General features: G+C 49.5%; 1 protein-coding gene across 1 annotated transcript; it reads left to right on the forward strand.

The window, feature by feature from the left end:
• Positions 1-7,036: 7,036 nt before the first annotated feature.
• LOC104126495 (galactosylgalactosylxylosylprotein 3-beta-glucuronosyltransferase 1) lies at positions 7,037-10,222 on the forward strand. Its single transcript, XM_009639080.2, has 4 exons — positions 7,037-7,172; positions 7,505-8,043; positions 9,336-9,632; positions 10,136-10,222. The coding sequence occupies exons 1-4, from the start codon at positions 7,061-7,063 to the stop codon at positions 10,220-10,222; spliced, it is 1,035 nt and encodes a 344-aa protein (XP_009637375.1). The 5' UTR covers positions 7,037-7,060.
• The last annotated feature ends 10,396 nt before the right edge of the window (positions 10,223-20,618 follow it).

Raw genomic sequence — 20,618 nt, forward strand, 5'->3', positions numbered from 1 at the left:
GTTGGAGGAAGACGCTTGACCTGGGTTCGCGTGGGCTGTGGAGGGATGGGGATGTGGAGGGTGCACAGCACGTTCTCCAAGGATGAGTGTGGTTCCTGGGCTGAAGTAACTGCAGTCCCATATGGCAAAGGGGTCAGGGCTGGCAGGGAGAGGACGAAGCCTTTCTTTACATCTGAGGAAAGGAGCGTGAGGGCTTGGGAAGGGCGGCTATTTCACTGGGAGTGACTCACTTCCCAGGGAAGTTTTCCCCACAGGAGCCCATGCACCGAGTGACGGAGCGTGGATGGGGTTGAGCCTTGAAACCCCACAGCTGCTGGTAGCTCTGCTCTTCCTGCCCTGGGGAAGGATCTGGCCATCCTTCCCCGTATTGTTTTATTATTTGTAGTTCTCTGGGTTTTGTCTCTCCAGGGGGGCTCAGTTAATTTTGCCTCACCCTCTGTCCCCACGAGCGGCAGGGACCTCACCTCATTCAGATGCCAGGCGTCGAGGTCTGTGGCAGAAGGACGAATAAAGTCCCCCAGCAGAAGAGCCCCCTTCCACCTTCGTACAGGACCACAGTGGCCTGCATTGTCTATGCTACTGGGAGGTCAAGATCCCAGTTGTGGGTTTAGGAAAGAGCCTTTCCCTTCCCTGTTCCATCGTTAAAATTTCCCTTCCTAGAAAAAAAAAGTACTCTTCCTTTTTTTTTTCCCTTTGTTCTTCAGCCACCCAGTTCCAGCAGAGTTGAGGGGAGAAATTGCTACTTATCAAGCAGAAACCCAAATCTCTCTTTTTCCCTTCTGTTTCCCACCTCCACAAGAAATACAGCTGGACATGAACCCTCAGGCACTGTCCTTTAAATCTAGCCTGTCCTTTCTGTCCTACATTGACGCCGTTCCTGCAGACCTGTCTCAGGGTCAGAGAAGTCCCGATGCTGAGCAGTGTCCTGTTGTGGCTGTGTTTGCACAGTAATTACCCCTGCTTATCCCAGAGCAATAACCCATTCCACCCACTTCTGTGGTTCCTTGAATCTGTCCTCCCACTTCATCATGCACGTCTTGAGCAGGCAGGAGACTGCCCGGTGAGGGGAAGCGCTGCAGCATCTTGGTGTGTCTCAATTTTAAATGGTATTGAAGTTTCGGCTGAAGGCTCCAATGGGCCCAAGGGAACGGGGAGGGTGGGGGGAGGAGAGAGGACAGCAGCTTCCTGTGGATTTCAGCAAAGCAGAGACAGAGCCGTTGCTGATCACCGCAAATACCGGTGATGCCATGAATTATGCATTCCTTGTTTAAAGAGAGGTCGCTCTCATCAATAATTGAAAGCTCCCTGCTCTGCCTTCAGCATCACATCTCCCACACCGGGAGTTAGGGAACTCATGAAATCTGCATGGACTTCCTCAAGGTGGCTAGGGCTTGATGGGGAGAGGCAGCAAAACGCAGGCAAAACAAGCCAAAACCCCCGCTGACAGTTTCGGTGCATGAAATTGAGAGTCATCTGCATCTGCCAGCAGCTCTGCTCCAGTTTCTGCCCTTCTCTCCCCGCACTCCTCTCTCCTCCCCTCTCTAAGCCTCTCTCTGTGCACAGAATGGTACCAATATGCTACAAACCAAGGTTAGGGGGTGTTTCTTGAAACTTTTGGCTCTGTTAGCTGAGACTTTGGGTGCTTTGCCTGGGAAAGACTTTACACTGGATGGCAGGATGTTCCCGGGGGACAGTTGGAACTGTGAGTTTTGTCCCTCTGGGAGGAAAATGATCTTCAGAGTCTGTGTCTCAGACTACGGACACACAGTCCTGGGGTTGGTCTAACATTCAGGGTCTTGTAAGCCTGGCTCAGACAGGCTGGCTGCCCTGAACCAGAGGCTGCAAAATCGTCTTTTCTTGCAGAGCAAACTTTTCGAAAGGTGTGATTCTCATGCTGAATCAGGGCAGAACTGAAACGTCAGAGCAGAACTACCAAAGCCCGTGTGATCCTAACCATTTCTGAGTTATCAAAGGGGACGTAAATTGAACAGCTTTTCAATGGGGCTATGGGAAAATCGCAGGCACCTGAATGCACACGTCAGCCTTATAAACCCTGGTCAGCTGGGCCCTTCCCTAACTTTCACCTTTCTCTACCGTTCACCCAACAGGTCCTTTCGAACTACTCTGCAACTCAGGGAGAAAGTCACACACGTGACCTCTTAAAGTTGTACCTGAACAGTGAGGCTGCCTGGGTTGTTCTCCAGCCTGGAAATCCTTATCCTTCTCCCAACATCTGAGCTGCCCTGGCTGTAGCAAATTGTACCCTGTGTTGGTAGTTAGTCAACAGGAGATGAAGGGATTGGTCACACGTGATGGTCTGAGCCTCAGCCAGATCTTCAGCATTGGTCTGGGGCATCCGAGCTGGGGTTGGGCTCTTCCCCCATGTGCTTTTCTTGTTCGCTTCTCCCAAATCCTTTCAGATCAATGCCCCCTGCAACAGCACATGAGCTTAAATGGAGACTGGATGCTGTTGTGTCCCAGGAATTGAGAAGTCTGACAAAGCAGCACGAAGCAAGAGTAGTATGAGAAACATTTTGTCCCTATCGTACTCAGCTTTGTGCTCTGTGTGTGTGTTTGTTTAGTTTTTAATGGAGAACCAAAGATTGATGGATGAAATTAAGAAGAGGGATGTGTAATTGGAAAACAGCTCAAGAAGGCTACAGGCAGCATATTGAAGGCATCCATCAAACATCCAGCTAATGTTGTTTGGGGTGTGTAACACAAACAAGGGCTGCAGGAGACACTAGGAAAAAAAGAAGAGGGAGGAGAAAGGGCAATAGGCAGGACAGGGGAAATAGCAAGGGAGGAGGAGAGCCAGCAAGAGAGTACAATCGATAATATTTGTATTGCAATCACATCCAAAGGCTCCTGTTGGGATCAGCGCAGGACTGTGCAAGCACATTAAGAGACAGTCCCTGCCCACTACAGCTTAAACCCAGGAATTACAGGATGATCGCTGGAGATGGGTTTAGATGATCACAAAATTTTCTTCTGATCTTGAATCTCATTTAATAGGATCTATTCTGAATGGGTTTAAAGGCAGAAGGAAGGTAGCTGGTTGTGCCAAGAATACACACAGTAATGCTGGCCAGCCAGGCATGCAATTAATCTGAGCCACTTAGGGGACTTTGGTTTTAATTACAAAAAGTAGGTAAAAATATGTGCAGTAAACCTCCATAAGCCCCACTGGGGCCATCAGCAGGCTACCCAGAGGCATTGACGTGTGACTGGGTTTTGATGCTGGGTTTTCAGGAGGATGGGCTGATGTTTTAATGGACCACTTTGTGGAAAATACTCCATGCGGTGTCGACATTAAGAAAATGCAAAGGGCCTTTGTGTGGGGAAGGAGAGAAGACGAAGGCCAAAATTATTAGTAGGCCGGGGGGATTCCTCGAGTCCTGGAAACAGGGAAGGAGAGAGACTCTTTAGGACTGAGAAAAGGCAGGTGAAAGATGTAAAGGAACAGAGAAGAGCACAAGCATGATGGATGTAGGGGGCGGCAGTGGGGGAGAGAAGGTAAGGTTTCAAAGCGAAAATCAAGTATTCCAAGACAGGTTTTCTGAAATCGGCCTTGAAGTCAGATTCCTCTGTGAGGTTCACAAGTGACCTGGTGCTTTATGCAGGGTTTAACTTCTTCAGCATTGCATGCTTTGGAAAAGCAGTAGAGAGAAAGTGCATGTAGAAATAAATGAGCAAGGAGCACCAGGGGAGTTGCACACACAGACAGCATCTCTGCTTGTTTGCAGTGTTCGGGAAGCATGAACAGGGCTGGCTGTGGGGAGGAGGAGGAGAAAGAACTAGAAAGGGAATTTGTTAAAGCTCTTCTAACTCCGATCCAACTCTCTTCTCTGCTCTCTTGGTAACACAGCTGCCACTGCCGCCGCCTCCTCCTCTCCTTCCCTCCAGAAGCGACCTGAGTTTGCAGCAGTGGCAGGCCCGCTGCATAGAAACTGCGCCTGTACAATTAAGGGCTTTTATAAAAGGGAAAAAACACTGCCTGCCTGACTCTAGTGCAGGGACATTTGTAATTGCAGGCATCCCAGAGGAAGCAAGGAGCTGTGATGACCCTGAGCCAGGGCCCGGGTGGACCTAGGAGGTCGCTGCCATTACGAGGCGGTGCGGAGCCCTCCTTGGATTTCTTTGGGGGTTCTGTCTGTTCTCATGGCCCTGAGCGATGGGAAGCTTGTCTCTGTGCTGCTATGCTACTAAGGGAAAGGATTTCCTGGAGGGAAAGCAGCCCCTGGTGTGGGTAACATCATCCTGCCCTGTGTCCAGCCTAGATCTGTGGCTTACCAAACGCCTATGCCTTCAGCGCTAAAGCTTGAAAGAGGCTCTTGTGCCTGCCCGAGACCCAGCCATCAGAAAGCAATGAAGATACGCTGAGCCAGCGTGTTTGCTGCACAAGGCTTCTGGGGGCTTCACCAAAACACTCCTGTGTGCCCCTGGCCACACAGGTCCCTTGGCCCCACTTCTCAGTCCATTTTCCGTAGCTCGAAAGTAGAGGAACAGCCACCACGGTGTTCGCTGAGTGAGGAGGTAAGAAGCTTTAGAGATGACTACCATGAACAGTCACTTTGGGGATCAGCAGAGGTAGGTTCCCTGGAGGGATTGCTTCAGTGTGGTGCCGTTGGTGTCTAACAAGGAATGAGCTCATGTTGCAGCAATTTCCTTAACGGGGCTTGTGAGTATCTTCTTGCCTGCCAGAAGACTTGCTGAGGCATGCTGGTCTTCTGTCAGATTTGGCCAAAATGGGTTTGATAGTTATTGGCGGCGGGGCACTGAAGCGCCCTGCAATCACGTAATCCTTGTTTTGTCAGGAGACCAAGGTAAAACGTCAGGGGAAAAAACTAAAAGGCAGGTCCCAGAAGGTCCCAGAGGATGATCTAGAATAGCATCCCCTGACTCTTTCCAGGAGTATTGTGTGGCTGCTGCCACTGCAAAGCAGAGCCCTTTGGGACCAGTTGTTGTGTTTCTTCTTAGATGATTCTCTAAGGCCAAAGCGGGGCAATCCTTCTTCCCCTTTGGACAGATGAAGAGCTGCTGGGCCCAGATCCTGGGAAAGGAGTTTCCTTTGCATTCAATGTGCCTATGTCTCTTTGAGGGCTTTGGTTTTAGACAACTGGCCTTCAGTGCACCTAGGAAATCCCTGGCAGAGCAGGAATTTAAAGGCAACCAATTTGAACCCGCTTTCCGCCTTTTGTATCAGTATGGTGCCATCGCCCTCTTCCCTCAAACTGCCTCCAGCCTAGGAGAGCAAGAGGGCCTGGTGGGGCTGTGCCATCCAGCAGCTCTCCAGCTACCGGGGCTTCCCAACAGAAAGCTCTCTGCAGGAGGCTTACGGAAGTTTTATGCTCCCTTTAGTCTCCTAGTGAGCATCGCTGAGGGAGCGAGGAAGTCCACCAGGAGAAGTATTTGGCATCGGAAAGAAAAAACGCATTACAGATGTTACCAGGAGGGACAGGGGATTAAAATCCAGCTATCAAACATCAGGCAACCTGCTTAGAGGGACAGCAGAAAGTCCTCAGATGGTAACAAGCAACTTTGCTCTGTGCCCTTCAGTGTTTCTGTGGGCTGCTGTTCTGCAGCAGCAGAAGTGGATCCCTGTTTTTGGAGCACTGCTGTTGTTGCTGGTGTATACTAACAGCATAGGAGATTTTATACACAGAGAGGGACCAAAGCAGAAGTTGGAGGAAAATGTTCCAAACAGTGTGCCAAGAGCCATACAGAAGGCAGCACATGCACTAGGCAAGCCCATTTGATGGTGGACTTCCAGAAATAGTCTCTGGGATCTCACACTTGTATGACTTGCTGCACACAGGCTGTTCAGGGTCTTTCAAACAGGAGAGCCAGGACTGGGATCTCCTCACGCCGTGACTATACATGGGGCTGAGTTATGTCCCTGAACAAGTGGTCTGCAACAGATGCCAAAGTACTTCAGTCTGTGTTTTCCAAACTGATCATTAATGTTGGATACTTTGTTGAAGGCATGGCTATCTTGAGAAGCCAAGGATCTGATTTCCAGACTGACTGACTGCTCATTAATCATGCTAACTAGTGGGAGCTGAAGGTGCTCAACAATTGTGAAAAATCAAGTACAGGGCTACTGTGGCTTGGCCCGTCTGTAAATAAGCCACCCCCTGTTCTTGATTATTCTTGATACTTTTGTCCTTTATATCTCTTTATTTTCTTTTAGGTCCTCTCACCTTCCAGGAGGATTTTTGAAAACAAATGTGATTCCTCAGATCTTATGATCATGTACATTACAGAAATGCTAAAAAAGAAATTAAAGCATTCTGAAGTCTGTGATTTAAACTAAATGCTGCAGTGGCCAAACACTGCAAGCCAGGAGTAGAAAGGGATATGAAATAATTAAACTTTCAGCAGGTGTTACCAGCATTGTGGAACGATACAGGCACGAGGCATGGGATTTTGTGGAAAAGTTAGTAGGTGGTACTGATTGCCTTAATGTATTTGCATAAGGAGGATGAATTAAAACTGCATGAGTGAAGGAGATGCTGGCTATCTTGAGGAGCCCTGATGTTTTCTGTTTTGTCCACTTGCACACACAGGAACACAAATCTTGCACACAGTTTTAAAAAATTTTACAGAAGAAGCAAATCAAATGGTTGCCACAAGCTCAGGAATGAATACCAGTCCCAGAGAAGGGGCACATAACAGTCCTCTCTGGCTTCAGAATCAGCAACATGAACAACCCTAAAGACAGTGGGTTCATCACGACGGGGTGGTGGGAGGTTCTTTATAGCAACATAAATAAAAACTTCTATTCAATAGCACAGGAATTGGCCAGGGCAGCTGGTTAATGGTTCGGGCCTGCAATGTTAATCGGGCTCCTTGTAAACTTATACTTAGACAAACACTTTGCTGGATCAGGGCCCAATAGGTATCATGCCTCCCTCCAAGCAAGCCAAACTCAGCCTATTAGTTTGGCCTCTAGGCTTACCGTCCTAGTGTTTGTGGTGACTGATATTTTGGAGGCTTTACTCTTTTTCTCTGCTCTGAAAGGTAGAGAGATGCCTGGGCGTTGGAAGCTCTCTGCAGTATGCTGAGGAGACGTAACCTTCTTACCACGCTCCTGATCGCCTTGCCATGGGCTCTTCTCCTAACCTTGTGGCACCAGTACCCAACCACCCGCTACCTCAGCCTGCTGAGAAGTAAGTACGAGAGCTCTGCTGCCAGTCTGCTGGTGGTTGTGATGATTGCTGGTGCGAACCCTTGGTAGGACATGCTCTCTCACGGGATGGCTTAAGCAAAGACAAACTTGCCTTAAGGCCCCCTCAGGGTTTTCCTGCAGCAGGCACGTAAACTGTTCTTAAGAGCACATTAAACATGCACCTTAGGGTGGCTTTGGGGAGAGGATGCTGATGTGCTGAGCACTGACTCCAGACAGATGTGTCCCCAGCACTCCCTGCAGAGGAAGCAGCCCGGCAGTGATTAGTTCTCTAATGTCTTTCTTCTTCTTCTTCCTTCCTTCCTCTTGCCCCAGAAGAGACAGATGAGAACGTCACCTCCAAAGCTCTCCTCAATGGTACATCTGCACTGAGAGAAGAAGGCCTCCCATCATGCATTCGGCAGCAGCAAAGCATAGGGGTAACGCCTAAAGTCATCCAGAATTATGTGTACTCCAGGCCTCCCCCATGGTCAGACACTCTGCCGACCATCTTCGTTATCACCCCTACCTACACCCGGCCAGTGCAAAAAGCTGAGCTGACCCGTCTGGCCAACACCTTTCTACATGTACAGAACCTGCACTGGGTGGTGGTGGAGGACTCGCCCCGGAGGACCAACCTGGTATCCAACCTGCTGGAGAAGGCAGGGCTCAACTTCACCCACCTCAATGTGGAGACACCCAAGAGTCTGAAGCTGGGGCTGTCCTGGATCCCATCCCACACCCCAAGGGGGACACTACAGAGGAACCTGGGGCTGCACTGGCTGAGGGACAGCTTCAGCAACACCGCACCACCAGAAGGGGTAGTATATTTTGCCGATGATGATAACACCTACAGCCTGGAGCTCTTTGAAGAGGTAAGAGCCATAAAATTACACAGGGTAGAAAAGTGGGATACAGCTACAAAACCTCTTAAGGCCAGGTGCCCTTGCAAACACCTCTATGATAGGGCTACCATGTGGACTTTTAGCACCAACTGGGAGACAAGGGCTCTGGCATGTTTCCTAGAGCCCTCCTCTCCCGCCCTGCACCTACAAGGATGCAAACCCAGTAGCCATGCTCTAAACGGCTGAAAGAGCAAAGAGAACAGCTGCCCTGGTGTAGGCTGCAGACGTGAATAGCCGCTCACACAGCATCGCACCAGCTAGAGCCCCTTTTGCCAGGGACCAGAGGATACACGCTCCAGAATTTATACCTCTCCTCGGCAAGAGCTGACCCGATTTAAATAAGCACAGAAGACAAACTTCTGGCAAAGCATATATCTATGCTGTTGTAGGGGGTGTGATGGGTAGGGGATGTTAGAAAAGTTTGACTTTCTAATCCACCTTTTCTCTTTGGCTGCCCTTCTGTACTCTGTGTTCCAGCCACCACAACAGGGCTGTGCCCCTGGGATGACAGAAGCGTGCCCAGACTTCTGCCGGAAACCTGGCTTTTGTGAGATGCCAAGTCTATTGTACACTTGCAAAAATGATTATTCAGTAAACTCCCTTGTCACCAATTTAAGCCAAACTGTACTACACCACTTGAAATAGAGAGTTATGCATTGGAACACATCTCCAGTTTTCAGAATTTTCTCTGTTAAGCTCATCCTTTCTCATTTCTTTCCGGATCCTTTCTGACAGTTTCAAGCAAAGCCCCACTCTTTTAGGCAGTAGCCATGGATGGAAAACGAAGGGTGGGGGGAATTTGCAGTAAATGAGGACAAAGATGCATCAGTCAGGGAGGGAGATTACTTGCCTGAGGGTGAAGTTGGAGTGAGCGGAGTTGATAATACAAAGCTAGAGACCCGGTAGAAGTTGTATTTGGCATTTACAAAAATTATACAATTTTTCAAAAAATGATTAAAAGTTCAGATGAGAGCAGGAAAACAAAGGTTTTCCTTCTGAGGGACTAAACACGGGCATGGAGAAGCAGTGAGTTTGGCATTCAGAGAATGTGCTAGAACAGCCTTGTGGCTCTGCAAGCTGTAGCTCTTCAAGCAGTAGCACAGGTGAACAAGAACTTGTGCTGCCTGGAGCTATGCGGTTGCGTGGGAAGTCAACGGGGGAGGACGGGTGCCAATGACAGCAGAGGATGATGGTAGACTAATGGGGTGGGACAAACGTTGCAGGGTTGAATTCTCACAGCACTGTTTCTTTCTGGCACGCAGATGCGCTACACAAGGAGGGTGTCAGTCTGGCCAGTGGCTTTCGTTGGGGGGCTGCGATATGAATCCCCAAAAGTGAGCCCAGCAGGGAAGGTGGTGGGCTGGAAAACCGTCTTTGACCCGAACCGGCCCTTCGCTATTGACATGGCTGGATTTGCTATCAGCATCAAGCTGATCTTGGAGAAGCCTCAGGCCAGTTTCAAACTGGAGGGAGTCAAAGGAGGCTACCAGGAAACCAGTCTGCTGAAGGACTTAGTGACTATGGATGGGCTGGAGCCCAAAGCAGCCAACTGTACAAAGGTGAGCAGGACAAGAGACCTTGAAAATACGTTCTCCTTGCTGGGTCCTGGCTGCTTTTGCAGCCACCTGCCACGCTCCCCCACCTTCCACTGTGCCTGCCCTGCGCTGGTGCACATCAGCGCCAAACGGTGCTGGGACAGACAGGCAGAGCCTGCCAAATTCTTCACAGATGTGAAGCTCAGAGAGCGCTGAGGACCAGTTAGTGCTACGCACTCTAACTGTGTTAATACAGAGCCTCAGCCGTACAATTCGCACCCAGGCTGCTTCTCCAAAATCCAGGAGGATTGGCAGAGGGTTGAGTCTGGGATTTCGGTCCAGAAAGATCCCTCCTCCTTGACACCGTTTCATGTGCCTGTGAAGTCTCTCCCAGGTTCAACCCCTTTGAATCTCATGCTTCAAACAGCTGCAAGCCCTGGGTTGCTCAGGATCCCACCCGATGGATGCGCGGCTCTCGGCGTTTCCATGGCATCCAGAGCCCCTGAACTCTTTGTGATTCCCTCTAGGTGTTGGTCTGGCACACAAGAACTGAGAGGCCCACTCTGGTTAATGAAGGCAAGCGCGGATTTACAGACCCCAGAGTAGAGGTGTAAGCAGAGAGCCAGCTCCAGGGTGTGAGTACCCTTGTCTTTATTGGTTTTGCAAATGATCTGTATCTGTTTCATTATTTATGCTATTATTTCCTCGAAGACTGCATATACGATTGTCCCAGTAACTCCCTTACTGTGCCATCCTTTGCACAAGAAGTAGATCCTCATCTTTATCTGCTTACAATCTGCATTTCATACTTGTTCAAAGCCTCCTTGCAGTTCACGTGGAAGATTCGCCTGCATACAGACAAAAATGTGGCAGAAGAATCCTGTGGTTTCACTCAGTAATAACAACAAGCCAAATTCCTTGCTCCCCTATTTCTGCCAGCTCCGAGCTCTCTTTAATGTGGGAATTGTCCTACAGTGTGGGAAGAGATCACACCTGCAGATGAGCTTCCCCCCCAGCAGCCCCACCACTTCTGCAGTGCTCCACACATCCACCTTCAGCTTTTGTCCTGCATGAACAACTGTGGTGTGGATGCAGCAGGGAAAGGCTGATGGGACACTTAGGTGACCTCAAAGTAGGTACCAGCAAAAAGCAACCTACACAGACTCTTACAGAGCTTGAGGGGCTTGGTACCAACAACCAGAGCTAGGAATACATCTACTGCTGAAGAGAAATCGTGAAGGCACTAGGAGTAGTGCCTTTGTGGTCCACAGAGCCAGGTTCGGCAGCAGGAGGAGGGATTATGGCAACCACCACAGGTGAGGGCAGGCATGTATCCAAGATCCATGATATGTTCTTAGAATTAGAGAATGATGAAGAACAGGCTTTGGGGGAGCTATGACCTCCTCTGCCAGCTGCCATGCCCTCTGATCCCAGTGTCTGCCCTTAGCAGATTCCTAGCCCAAAAGTCCCAAAAGAATAAAGGTATCCAATTTGGGAGTACCCAGCTCTTTCTGGAATGACTCATATCTGTGGTAAGATACAGTATGCTGGATGATTTACTCCTACTTTGGAAGATATTCCAGGGCTGCTTTCAGTCCTGACCCCAATATACACCTCAGCTCAGCTCTGCCAGTGGAAATAAAACGGACAGCTTTTACACAGGCAGTCGTGAGTATTTCAACTCCTGCACTGATCTGCTGTGTGCATTTCTAGTAGCTGCATACAGCATTTCCACATCATCGCATGATCTCTGAGTGACAGCCGTACAAAGTGCAAAGCAATCCCAGCACCTGCACACCCAGCAGCAGATCGGAGGGACAGGAGTCAGTTGCCTAAACGTAGACACCTGGTGCTGCCACAGGGACCCTGGGGTAGCCTTCCTGGCCCTCCTGTAGGGCACAAACTCTGTACCGTATCTGCCAGGTTTTCATTAATATCTCAGATATCCCAGTGATCCATAAGTGATGCTAGGCACCTGTGCTTAGGCAGCAGCCTCTCTTTTAACCCGTGCTTCTGTGGAATCCACTAGCAGTAATGAGCTCACTTTACATACCCACCCACGCTGGGTCTGCAGTAGGCTACAGCTACAGTTGTCCAAGGTCAGCTCATAAGGACTCAGAATCCAGTTAACTGGTCTGGGGGTACCACTTACTTTGTAAAAGGATGAGCAAGCTTATAAAAACTCAGGTTAGACCTGCCTTGCCTCCTTGGAAGAGGAGGGGTCGACTGCTCCACTACAGATACAGACCGTGGATGTGACGCTTTCAGAAATGTGCCATTTCTGTATCTGCTCTTTTGTCCTCACCCTCTCTCCCCGGCCAAACACTCAGCCACCCTCCATGAGAAACGCCACATGCCTGCTATGGATTCTCAAAGGAATGGCTCCCCCTAAGTTATTTGTTGCGGGAAAGGGAAGAGGCCAGTCTGAGAGACCAAGACACTGCCACCCATTCACCAGGAGGACTTGCACCCTTATCCAGAGCCATCCTCTCAGGGTGCTTTCAAGCCAGAGTCTCGGCTGGACCAGCTCTGTAGATTTTGAAGGAACTGTCCCACTTGCATTAGCAGAGAATTCGACCACAGTCCCTTCTGCACCAACGTCTGCCGTGTGGGGCAGCTGCTCTGACCTGCCAAGCGGGCAGGTGGCATCCACTGCAGGAGACACCTGCAAGGTAAATTGCCTGGCCTGGGCAGTCGAGCAAAATCATTACATTCCCCCACTCTTGAAGTTTTAAATTGAGATCTCTGTTGATGGCTGCAGTGTTTTGGAGGTCCTTACTATCAAGGCTAGTGAGCTTCAGAACCTTGACAGACACGATCTAGATAAGCCAGCGCTGAGACAAAAAAAAAAAAAAAGAAGAGGTAAAATTGCTTTCCTGAGGATGTTCTGTTCTTGAACACAATGGGGAGAATATTTCTGTCTTTCCCTCCTGGCAATTAGTCCTTGTTGAGGCTCAGATCAAGTCAGTCAAGTCCCAGACCTCCCAGAGGCCTCTTTCCCCTTTAATGCCTGCAGATGTGAGCCAGCAGACATTGCATGGTGTGGGATTTGGTGCTCTGTTAATCTCTAGCTGGACCACTTGCGTGGCTGCTCGGCACGTGTGCCTGCTTGGTGGATTGCCACAGACACAGTGTAAAGGGATCTGCTGATGATGTGAACTGCAGAGATCGGGCTTCAGTGGGTGCTGCATAAATAGCAGTTATTTTGTCCCAGCTGGAGTCCACTCTTTTCCTTGCCCGCATTCCCACCACCCCTAGCTGTGCTCAGATGAACCACGGCAGTTTTTGCAAGTCTGGGGGAGAAAACTCCACATGCCAAATCAGAGCAGACCTGCAAAGGGGGTGCAATAAGACACATCAGGGTTTTGCTTTTCACAAGAGACAACAAAAAGAAAAAGAAGAGCTCAACATTTAAAAAAAGGAAAGTGTTTTTCTCTTCTGCACTAGAAATTCTGCCTTTTTTGCTGCCCTGAGAACCATTAGGCAGGATCCGAGATGTGCTGGGATTGAGGGTCAGGGGTGAGATCCCCAGCCTCTTTGTGCAAAGTGGAGAAGCAGGAGGGACAAAAAGGGGGTCTCTGAGCCCATCTTCAGCTGGGCAAAGGCTTGCATTGTGGAGATATTGTGGAAAATGGCCGTAAGAGTGGTGTCTGAGAAACACTGTGGGCACATGCAGAGTAGGAAGGGGAATGTGGAAGATGGGGGAAATCCTTGTCTGTATTGCAACAGGGGCCACAGAGCAACCAAAAGCTATCACAGCATGTGACCCTGACAACTGTATTGAAACCCCCTCGAAACACAGGCTTTGGCTTCTGAGAGCAGGAGACAGAAATTAATTTCGTTTCATATTTTTCTTTGTTAAAGCCCTGAAAATTATCACTCAAGACTGGTGTTATAAAAACTACCTATTGCTAACATCTGTTTACAGGCATCTGAGAGAGAAGAGTTTGCTTAGGTTAGCATAGGACTCCTGCTGCCTTGTGATATTTGGAAACAGGGAAAGAAGTTCACTTGCATTTCAGAGCTTCCAGACTGAACAGGGATCCTCAGATCTCATCCTCCTGCTCTTTCTTTAAAAAAATACCAGAGAGGTTAAAATAATGATTTTTATCAGGAGGAAAAAAAAAAGAAAAAAACTGCCAAAACTTTTTCTAATTCATAAATAAAATATCCCAGCTAGGACTCTGTGGTGTGGATAGAGCAAGCAGCTCTTCAGCCATATCCCTGGCCTGAAGCTGCGCATAGTGTGGTTGAGGAACCTGGTCACTGCTGCCTGCCTCGTGTCCTCCTGAGCCAGAGGACAACCCTGTTGGAAACGTGTCTCCTGCCCTGTTGTACTGGATGTGGTATTGATGCCTCTATCTTCCTTTTACCTCATCTTGTGTTTGTTTTGACAGAGGCAGCGGGCGGTGATTGTTCCCGAAATTTGTCAGCAACCGCAGCAGCTGCGTGCACTGCCTGTTCTGCCCGGCCCCCGCTCCACCACTGGAGGATGATAAACACCCCCAGACATAGCCACGCCGATCAGCTCCCACTGCCTGGACGGTGGTAACAAGCAGGGACAGAGATGATGTGGTGCCCTGCGATCCTACAGCTCTTCACCTTTGACTTTGTGCCCTGGCTCCCATTCCCCACCTGGGAGAGGAGTGCTTCCCTTTCCCCTGCGGGCTCTGTGTTTTTAACCATTCGTTAAAATTTATTAGATGCGATCTCCATTCTCGGCTGTGCCAGCACGGAGGCTGAAATCCAGGATGGGTGTAGGTGCCTCTGAAGATCCCTCCTGGCATATCGTCAGACCTGAGCTTCAGTACAGCAGCTGCGAGCTGCAGTGGTTCAAGGACAGGAGTTGTCACAAAAGCACAAAGGTGGACCTGTCGGCCTGAGACGGGTATGCTCTCAAAACAGCTTTAAAACAAAGCTAGCCTGAGAGAGGCTCTCCTTCTGAAGGATGCACTCAGATACCTACACAGATCAGCCTTCAGTTTTTGGGGAGGGAGTTGTGCTGAAGCACCTCATTTTGGGTTTGGGAGTTCAGAAGGGATCTGGTGCTGATGCTTCAGCTGAGAACTTGAACTGCCCTTGCTTCAGGTTGTTTTGGAAAATGCCGTCCCAGATCCCCAGGCCCAGAGCCCTCTGGATAAAATTCCTCTCCCGCTCAGGGAGACCCAGCAGGTACTGTACCTCAAAGGCCATGCCTCCACGTCTCGCTGCAGAGGCCAGAAAGCAGGGGCAAAGATGGGTGGACTTGAAAGTGTTGTTCCTAGCCTGGAACCCTGCTGCAGCACTGTACGGACTTGCTTCCTAGACCTCCAGAGAGGAAGGTATCTACTCTGGGGTGGAGGTGGGTGAAAAGTGCTCAAAGAAGAGGAACTCTCAGCCTGCACTCGTCTCCTGTGAGAACATCGAGGAATGTGGAGAGACATCATCAGGAAACACGTCTTGAGCACATAGATGATGACTGAAATAGCAAATGTGACAAGGTTTTCCAACTGAACTTTGAAAGGCATGTGTGGCCCCGTGAAGAGAGAGGAGACAAGTGTCATGCAGAAGGGTTTCCCTTTCCCTCAATAAAACAGGAAGACAGCCAGGTGGAAGGCAGCCCACGAAGGAGGAGGTGGCAAATGAGGACTGAAGGAAGGATGCACTGGATTAAAAGCACAAGTGTTGGTACCATGTGTGTGCGTGGGGAGTGGTGTCGCTGTGACTTTTCCAGGAAGATTCCTTGAATGACCCAGAAACCCCTCTGAGCACATCCTGAAAAACATCTTCACTCAGGCCATGAGAAACAAGGCCTTAGGCATTCAAAACACATTGAGGATTTCACAGCTGGGGGGAAATTATGAGCAATTGAATCATCCCCCACCCAAGAAATTCGGGGCTGGCAGGAGACTTATTTATTTGTTGATTTATTTATACTAGAATTCTTCTCTGCCTATTCCTTGTTTAGGTTTTATTTTTTAGCTTAGATCACTTGACATGTTCATGAAGAAAGAATATGTTCCCCTTGCCACAGACTCTCGCAGAAGAATAGTAGAGCTTGGTGTTCGCTGACGAATGTCGTATGTTCTGCGCTCCCTGGGGTTTCTTTACAATGGTGTCTTAAACCGGCAAAATAATCAGAAACACAGCAAGAAGGGGAGTACAGCACGGGGAATTATAGTTCCTTTATGCAAGAGATGTGGGTGGCACTAAGTTTCTGGCTCCCAAGCAATCATAGTGAGGTAAAAACATGTGCGAAGGAGTGGCTCACAGCAGACAGTCCCCATGGGATCTCAGGAAGTCTCCATGAAGGGGGTTCTTCAAAGGATACCTGAGAGTCGGTCCATGTTCCCTCATGTATGGAACGAGCAGCTCCGCATCCTGCTATGGGGAGAGGGGGCTGAACTACAGGAGGGGGCAAAGGGGGCGAGATGCCTTCTGTCAGAGAGGAAGGCAGAAGAAATCAAAACTGGGCTGCAAATAGAGAAACGGAGGCTGCATTTAGTCAGGCTTAGGCCAGGGTCTTTCTGGATGAACACAGCCCGCACTACAAGGCCACCCTGCCAGCCGTCTCCGCATGAAGGAATACTGAATGGGCCGTGAAAGCGGTGTCTTCTCTGGGCCCCAGAAAGGTCCTTACGGAGCAAGGGTCTGGCATACTGGCACTGGATAGCATGAAGGAAGCCTGGCATCTACAAAACTCTTTTCATTCTCCATTTGTCAGAGCTTTGTGTCCTGTCCTCTGCTGGAGGTAACAGGCCTTGCACTCCAGTGGGCTTTGCCGACCCATCCCTGCCACCAGGCAGGTGGGCTCAATGCTTCTGCCCAGCATTAAACCAAGATTAAGCCCGCTTCTTTGTGGTTCCGATGAATAAGCAAGAGTGAGGGAATAAAGGATTTATGATCTTCCATTTCCCCCCTCCCCGAGATGGGCAGGGTTTCTGCCCGTATGAACAGGAGGGGATATGGTGATTAATTCCCTGGCCTTTAATCTCATGCAGGCCCTACGTTGGGTTTTGGCACTGCCGGTGTGTGTTTGGAGCAAGGGACCATTCCCATGGCAAAGGATGCCCTCCACACACATGTTTTTAGAGAGTTGTTCTCTCTGCATCCCTATAAGAAAGCAAAATTATTATTCCCGTTTTTCCCACGGGGGACGTGGATTGCAGTGGTACGAGCTGCACTGTCAGTTCAGCGCTGGTCGGAGCACGGCCAGCACCATCTCCATTCTTGTCCCACCTGGGAAGAGTTTCCGTGAATCAAGAAATTCTGTCAGTCACTAAATTGTGCAGGACCAAGGCCTTGTATGGAGAGCGTGGATGTACGCAGCTGACATGCCAGGCTAGCAGACTTTTTGGACCTGTTCAGCACAAATATTTCTCTTCTTTGTAGAGGGGCCTAAGGACAGCAAGTGCTACTGCCGGCCAAGGTGCGTCAACTAAGGGTAGGGGAGTAAGAGACACCACAAGTTAAGATGGCTGTTTGTTAGCAGAGCTGGGTGGGAGAGCTCAGGAGCAGAGCAGTGGTCAGAGTTACAGGCTTCAGGGAAAGCCAATGCAGTGAATGCAATAAGGAGGGAAGCTGCAGATCAAGCCTCAAGTGTTTTGAGAAGAGAAGGCATCCCAGCGCCTGGTTTTTAACTAGCATATTAGTATCTGATATTCATGTTCTCTGAGATTCATCCAATTAACCAACCAATGAATATTACTAACATTTCCTGTTGCAGAAAATACTGTTGACGAAGGAAAGAGAATGTCAGGAAAGTAATTTTTAATGGTTATTTATTTATATTGAATGGTACTTGAGCGTTATTAAATATGATGTGAATAGTACGACATTGCACCATTGTCTTGTCTTGCAGCGTAAGCGCTTGCTTCTTCTCCACGAAAACACAGCAGGCTCCGTAATCAAGAACGTATCAGTTTTAGTTGTTCTCATTTCAAGGGTACTCCCTTCAGTCTGACCCAAATGCCACAAGAGAAGATCAAGTGAAAACATTTTGGTTCCCTGAGTCTGGTGCCTGCATTGGAGGATGAGGGAAGATGAAGGAAAGAGACAGGAGGAGACAGGAAAATATAGCCTAAACTCCACAGTCTTGGCATCTTTAGCAGCAAGGTGTCATTTTGGTGAGGTCGTGACCGTACCTACTGAGATTGCCCTCCAGAGGTGCTGACCACAACTCTGAAGTGGGTGGTAGTCAAAACACAGGGTGGGTGGTCAATTCTCCATCACGAGGGAGAGGGGAAAGGTGCCACAAACTGCCTTAGTGCAGCGGCGAGCTGAGTTGCACGGCCGTGCCTGAACAAGGCTGCTGCTGGCAGAGAGCAGCTGCCTGAGTTCTGTGGAGGTCTACTGGGTGACCTTGCAAGGTCTACTCTCTGCAGGGTGCACCGTATCCACTCCAGCTCTGTTGGGCCAGCCAGCTCCCACATGCTGTCCTCCCCTCTGGGAAGATCCAGGACACGCTCTCCTGGCAGCAGTGTGGTAAGACACAAGGGATCTCCTGCAGGAATGTGGTGACCCATCACATCTCAGGTGTCAGCAAAAATTGATCCAAGGTCATATACCCATTTAGCCCTGTCTGCTCTGTGAAAAGTCTCTCCCAGGTAGCTCTGGAGGCCGTGAAACATCTCAAGAGATGTTTTTCAACTTCCTTCCTCCTGGAGGAAGAGCAGCTGCCCAGGGCAGGAAGCGATGGGAAGCAGGCAAGGACAGTAGCCTGTGGCCCTCTGCAATGGAGCCCACCACATTTCCTGGGCCAAGGGGGAGGCTGCCAGGAGCAGGACCAGTAGGGTAAGGAAGCACAGGCTAAGGCATTGCAAGGCTTAGTCTTCCTAACCAACTGCACGCTGTTTCAGTCCCTGCTTCTGCCAGTCCCTGTAAGCTACGACCCACTGGGAAAAGTGTACAAACTCTAACTGGGGCACTAGATGTCAGTCCAGTGGGATCAGGTAGGGAAACTACTCTAGTCTCTTGGTTCCTCCTCTTCTTTCCAGACTGGAGGAGAATGGATGGGCCTATATGACAGGAGCCCACTGTTGGCTAATCCACAAGCCTGGGAGAAGCTAGTAGACCAGGTCCTGTTCATAACATTCTCACTGACTTACTCTGTCATTTGGCCAAGGTACATCACATCAGCTATCTGTAACTTTGGGGTTTTTTAACAACAGGGACCAACCTCCCAGAAACATGGAAGCACTTTTAAGACTCTTTTTGAGGAAGCATTGCTAAAAATTTAGCATACTAGGGTACAAGCCAAATCCATCCCTGTGTAATAAAAGAAAAATGACATTCACAAAGGTGTTGCTTAAAGTGCAACGTGAGGTTTACGAGCCAAGATCCTGTGAAAGGCTGAGAAAGAACTGCTGTGGCCAAAGGTACCTGAAACATCCACCCCACTAGAAAACTGTCACCCTCAAAAAAGAGGGACAGCTCTGCTTGGCTACGGTGTCTGAAAGCCCCTGCAGTGCCTGTACAAGGATTAATGTTACCTTCCTCTGCCCTTGACAGAAAGCCCAGGGACTGGGAGGGCAGCGGATAAGACCAACACTACCTGAGCACCCTGCTTGGTATCACTGTGTTACACCAGCACATCATTCCTCCCCTCCCCGGGCCCTGCATTTTCAAGGCCAAGCTTCCCAGCCACTCTGCCGCATTTTCAACAGGGATCTGGTGCAGGTCCCAGGAGAAAAAGCAGGGAGGAGAAGGGGAAAGAGAAAGAGCAAGGAAGAATGAATCTTATTAAATGGAGCGAAGTACTCCTATCAGTCTCTCATCACATTTGGGGCTGATTGGAGGTGAAATTACACTCGGAGGAAGGGAATCCCCCTCCCCTGGGACGATCCAGAGGCTCTTGCACAAACTTAATTTCAAGCTCTGTTGAAGATGGTGTTTGTCTTTTTTTTTTTTTTTTGTATGCATTCAATTTAATTTCTCAGGCAGACGTGTGAAAATGAGAAAGGCAGACCTTTGACTTTGAAGACAGCCTGGCGCCTGCTTCTTACAGATCTGGTCTCACATTGTTTTCTTCCATCGCTGCCCTCAATAAATCTGTGCTCAGGGGTTGCTAAAATACCCACCACCTCCCTTCCACGCTTCGGTGGAGACGGTTAAATTATTTTTTTTGCATTTAAGCAATCTGATCCATTTTTAATTCAAAACACCCCCCCAGCTTTCAACAGTTCTGTTTAAAGCAGGAGCACTGTGACCTTGAAAAGGCTCAGACCTGCCGGCACCATGAAGTTCTGATATGTACTCTGCTCTCCAGTCCGTACTTGCTTGCTCTCTTGCGAGGAAAAGGCTCGTGGTGGTTTCTGAATCACCTGTTTTGGTGATGATGGCTGAAGGGGAAGGAGAGGAACCACATTTGGTTTTGGAAGACTCCTTGAGGGAGACGTTCCTGGAGATTCAGCTCTCCCAGCCCGCACAGAAATGCTGTTTCTGTTCTGTTCAGAAACATGTGCCGTCCTCTTCAGCTCCTCTGCAGACAGTCGATTCAGCGGGGAGTCAGTCAGTTTTCCAGTCTTGAGAGCATATATACACCCAGGTAAAAACACAGCTTGGGGCAGGCTGTTGCCTTTCCAGCTGACCTGCTTCTTGTGCCCAGGAACAGACACAAGGTGACGATTTTTACAGCTAAGCCCTGGCTGCCGGGAAGTTAGCAGAGCTCCTGGCACAGGACAGTTCCAGCAGGTCCGGCTTCTCCCTGCCCCCGTGACAGACGGAGGCAGACAGGCCTTGCCCAAGTTGTTCCTACACTGCGATTTCTGACAGTGACCCAAGGGAGGATCGCAACCAAGCATAAAAGCATAAAGCAGAACCAGGCTCTGAGACAGTTGCTGTCTGCAACCCCGGGCAGACGGACTGACAGCGCAATCCCGTAAGCCCCACCTCATTAAGAAATCAGCCACTAAAGAGATGGGTGTAAAAGCCAAAATTTTTATGGGCAGTGAGGCCATGGCGGGAGGTTCCCCGCTGTGGAGGCTGAGCTGCTGCAGTCCTTTCAGGCGCAGGCAGAGAGTAGTGTATTCA

The sequence above is a fragment of the Egretta garzetta genome, unplaced genomic scaffold (genome assembly GCF_000687185.1).
Source record: "Egretta garzetta isolate BGI_Z169 unplaced genomic scaffold, ASM68718v1 scaffold85, whole genome shotgun sequence".
NCBI lineage: Eukaryota > Metazoa > Chordata > Aves > Pelecaniformes > Ardeidae > Egretta > Egretta garzetta.

Bases quoted from the DNA above. Each gene is read 5' to 3' on its own strand.
- LOC104126495 (XM_009639080.2), top strand. From the start codon at position 7,061: ATGCTGAGGAGACGTAACCTTCTTACCACGCTCCTGATCGCCTTGCCA. The intron at 7,173-7,504 runs GTAAGTACGAGA...CTCTTGCCCCAG, and splicing joins CTACCTCAGCCTGCTGAGAA to AAGAGACAGATGAGAACGTC. The intron at 8,044-9,335 runs GTAAGAGCCATA...TCTGGCACGCAG, and splicing joins GCCTGGAGCTCTTTGAAGAG to ATGCGCTACACAAGGAGGGT.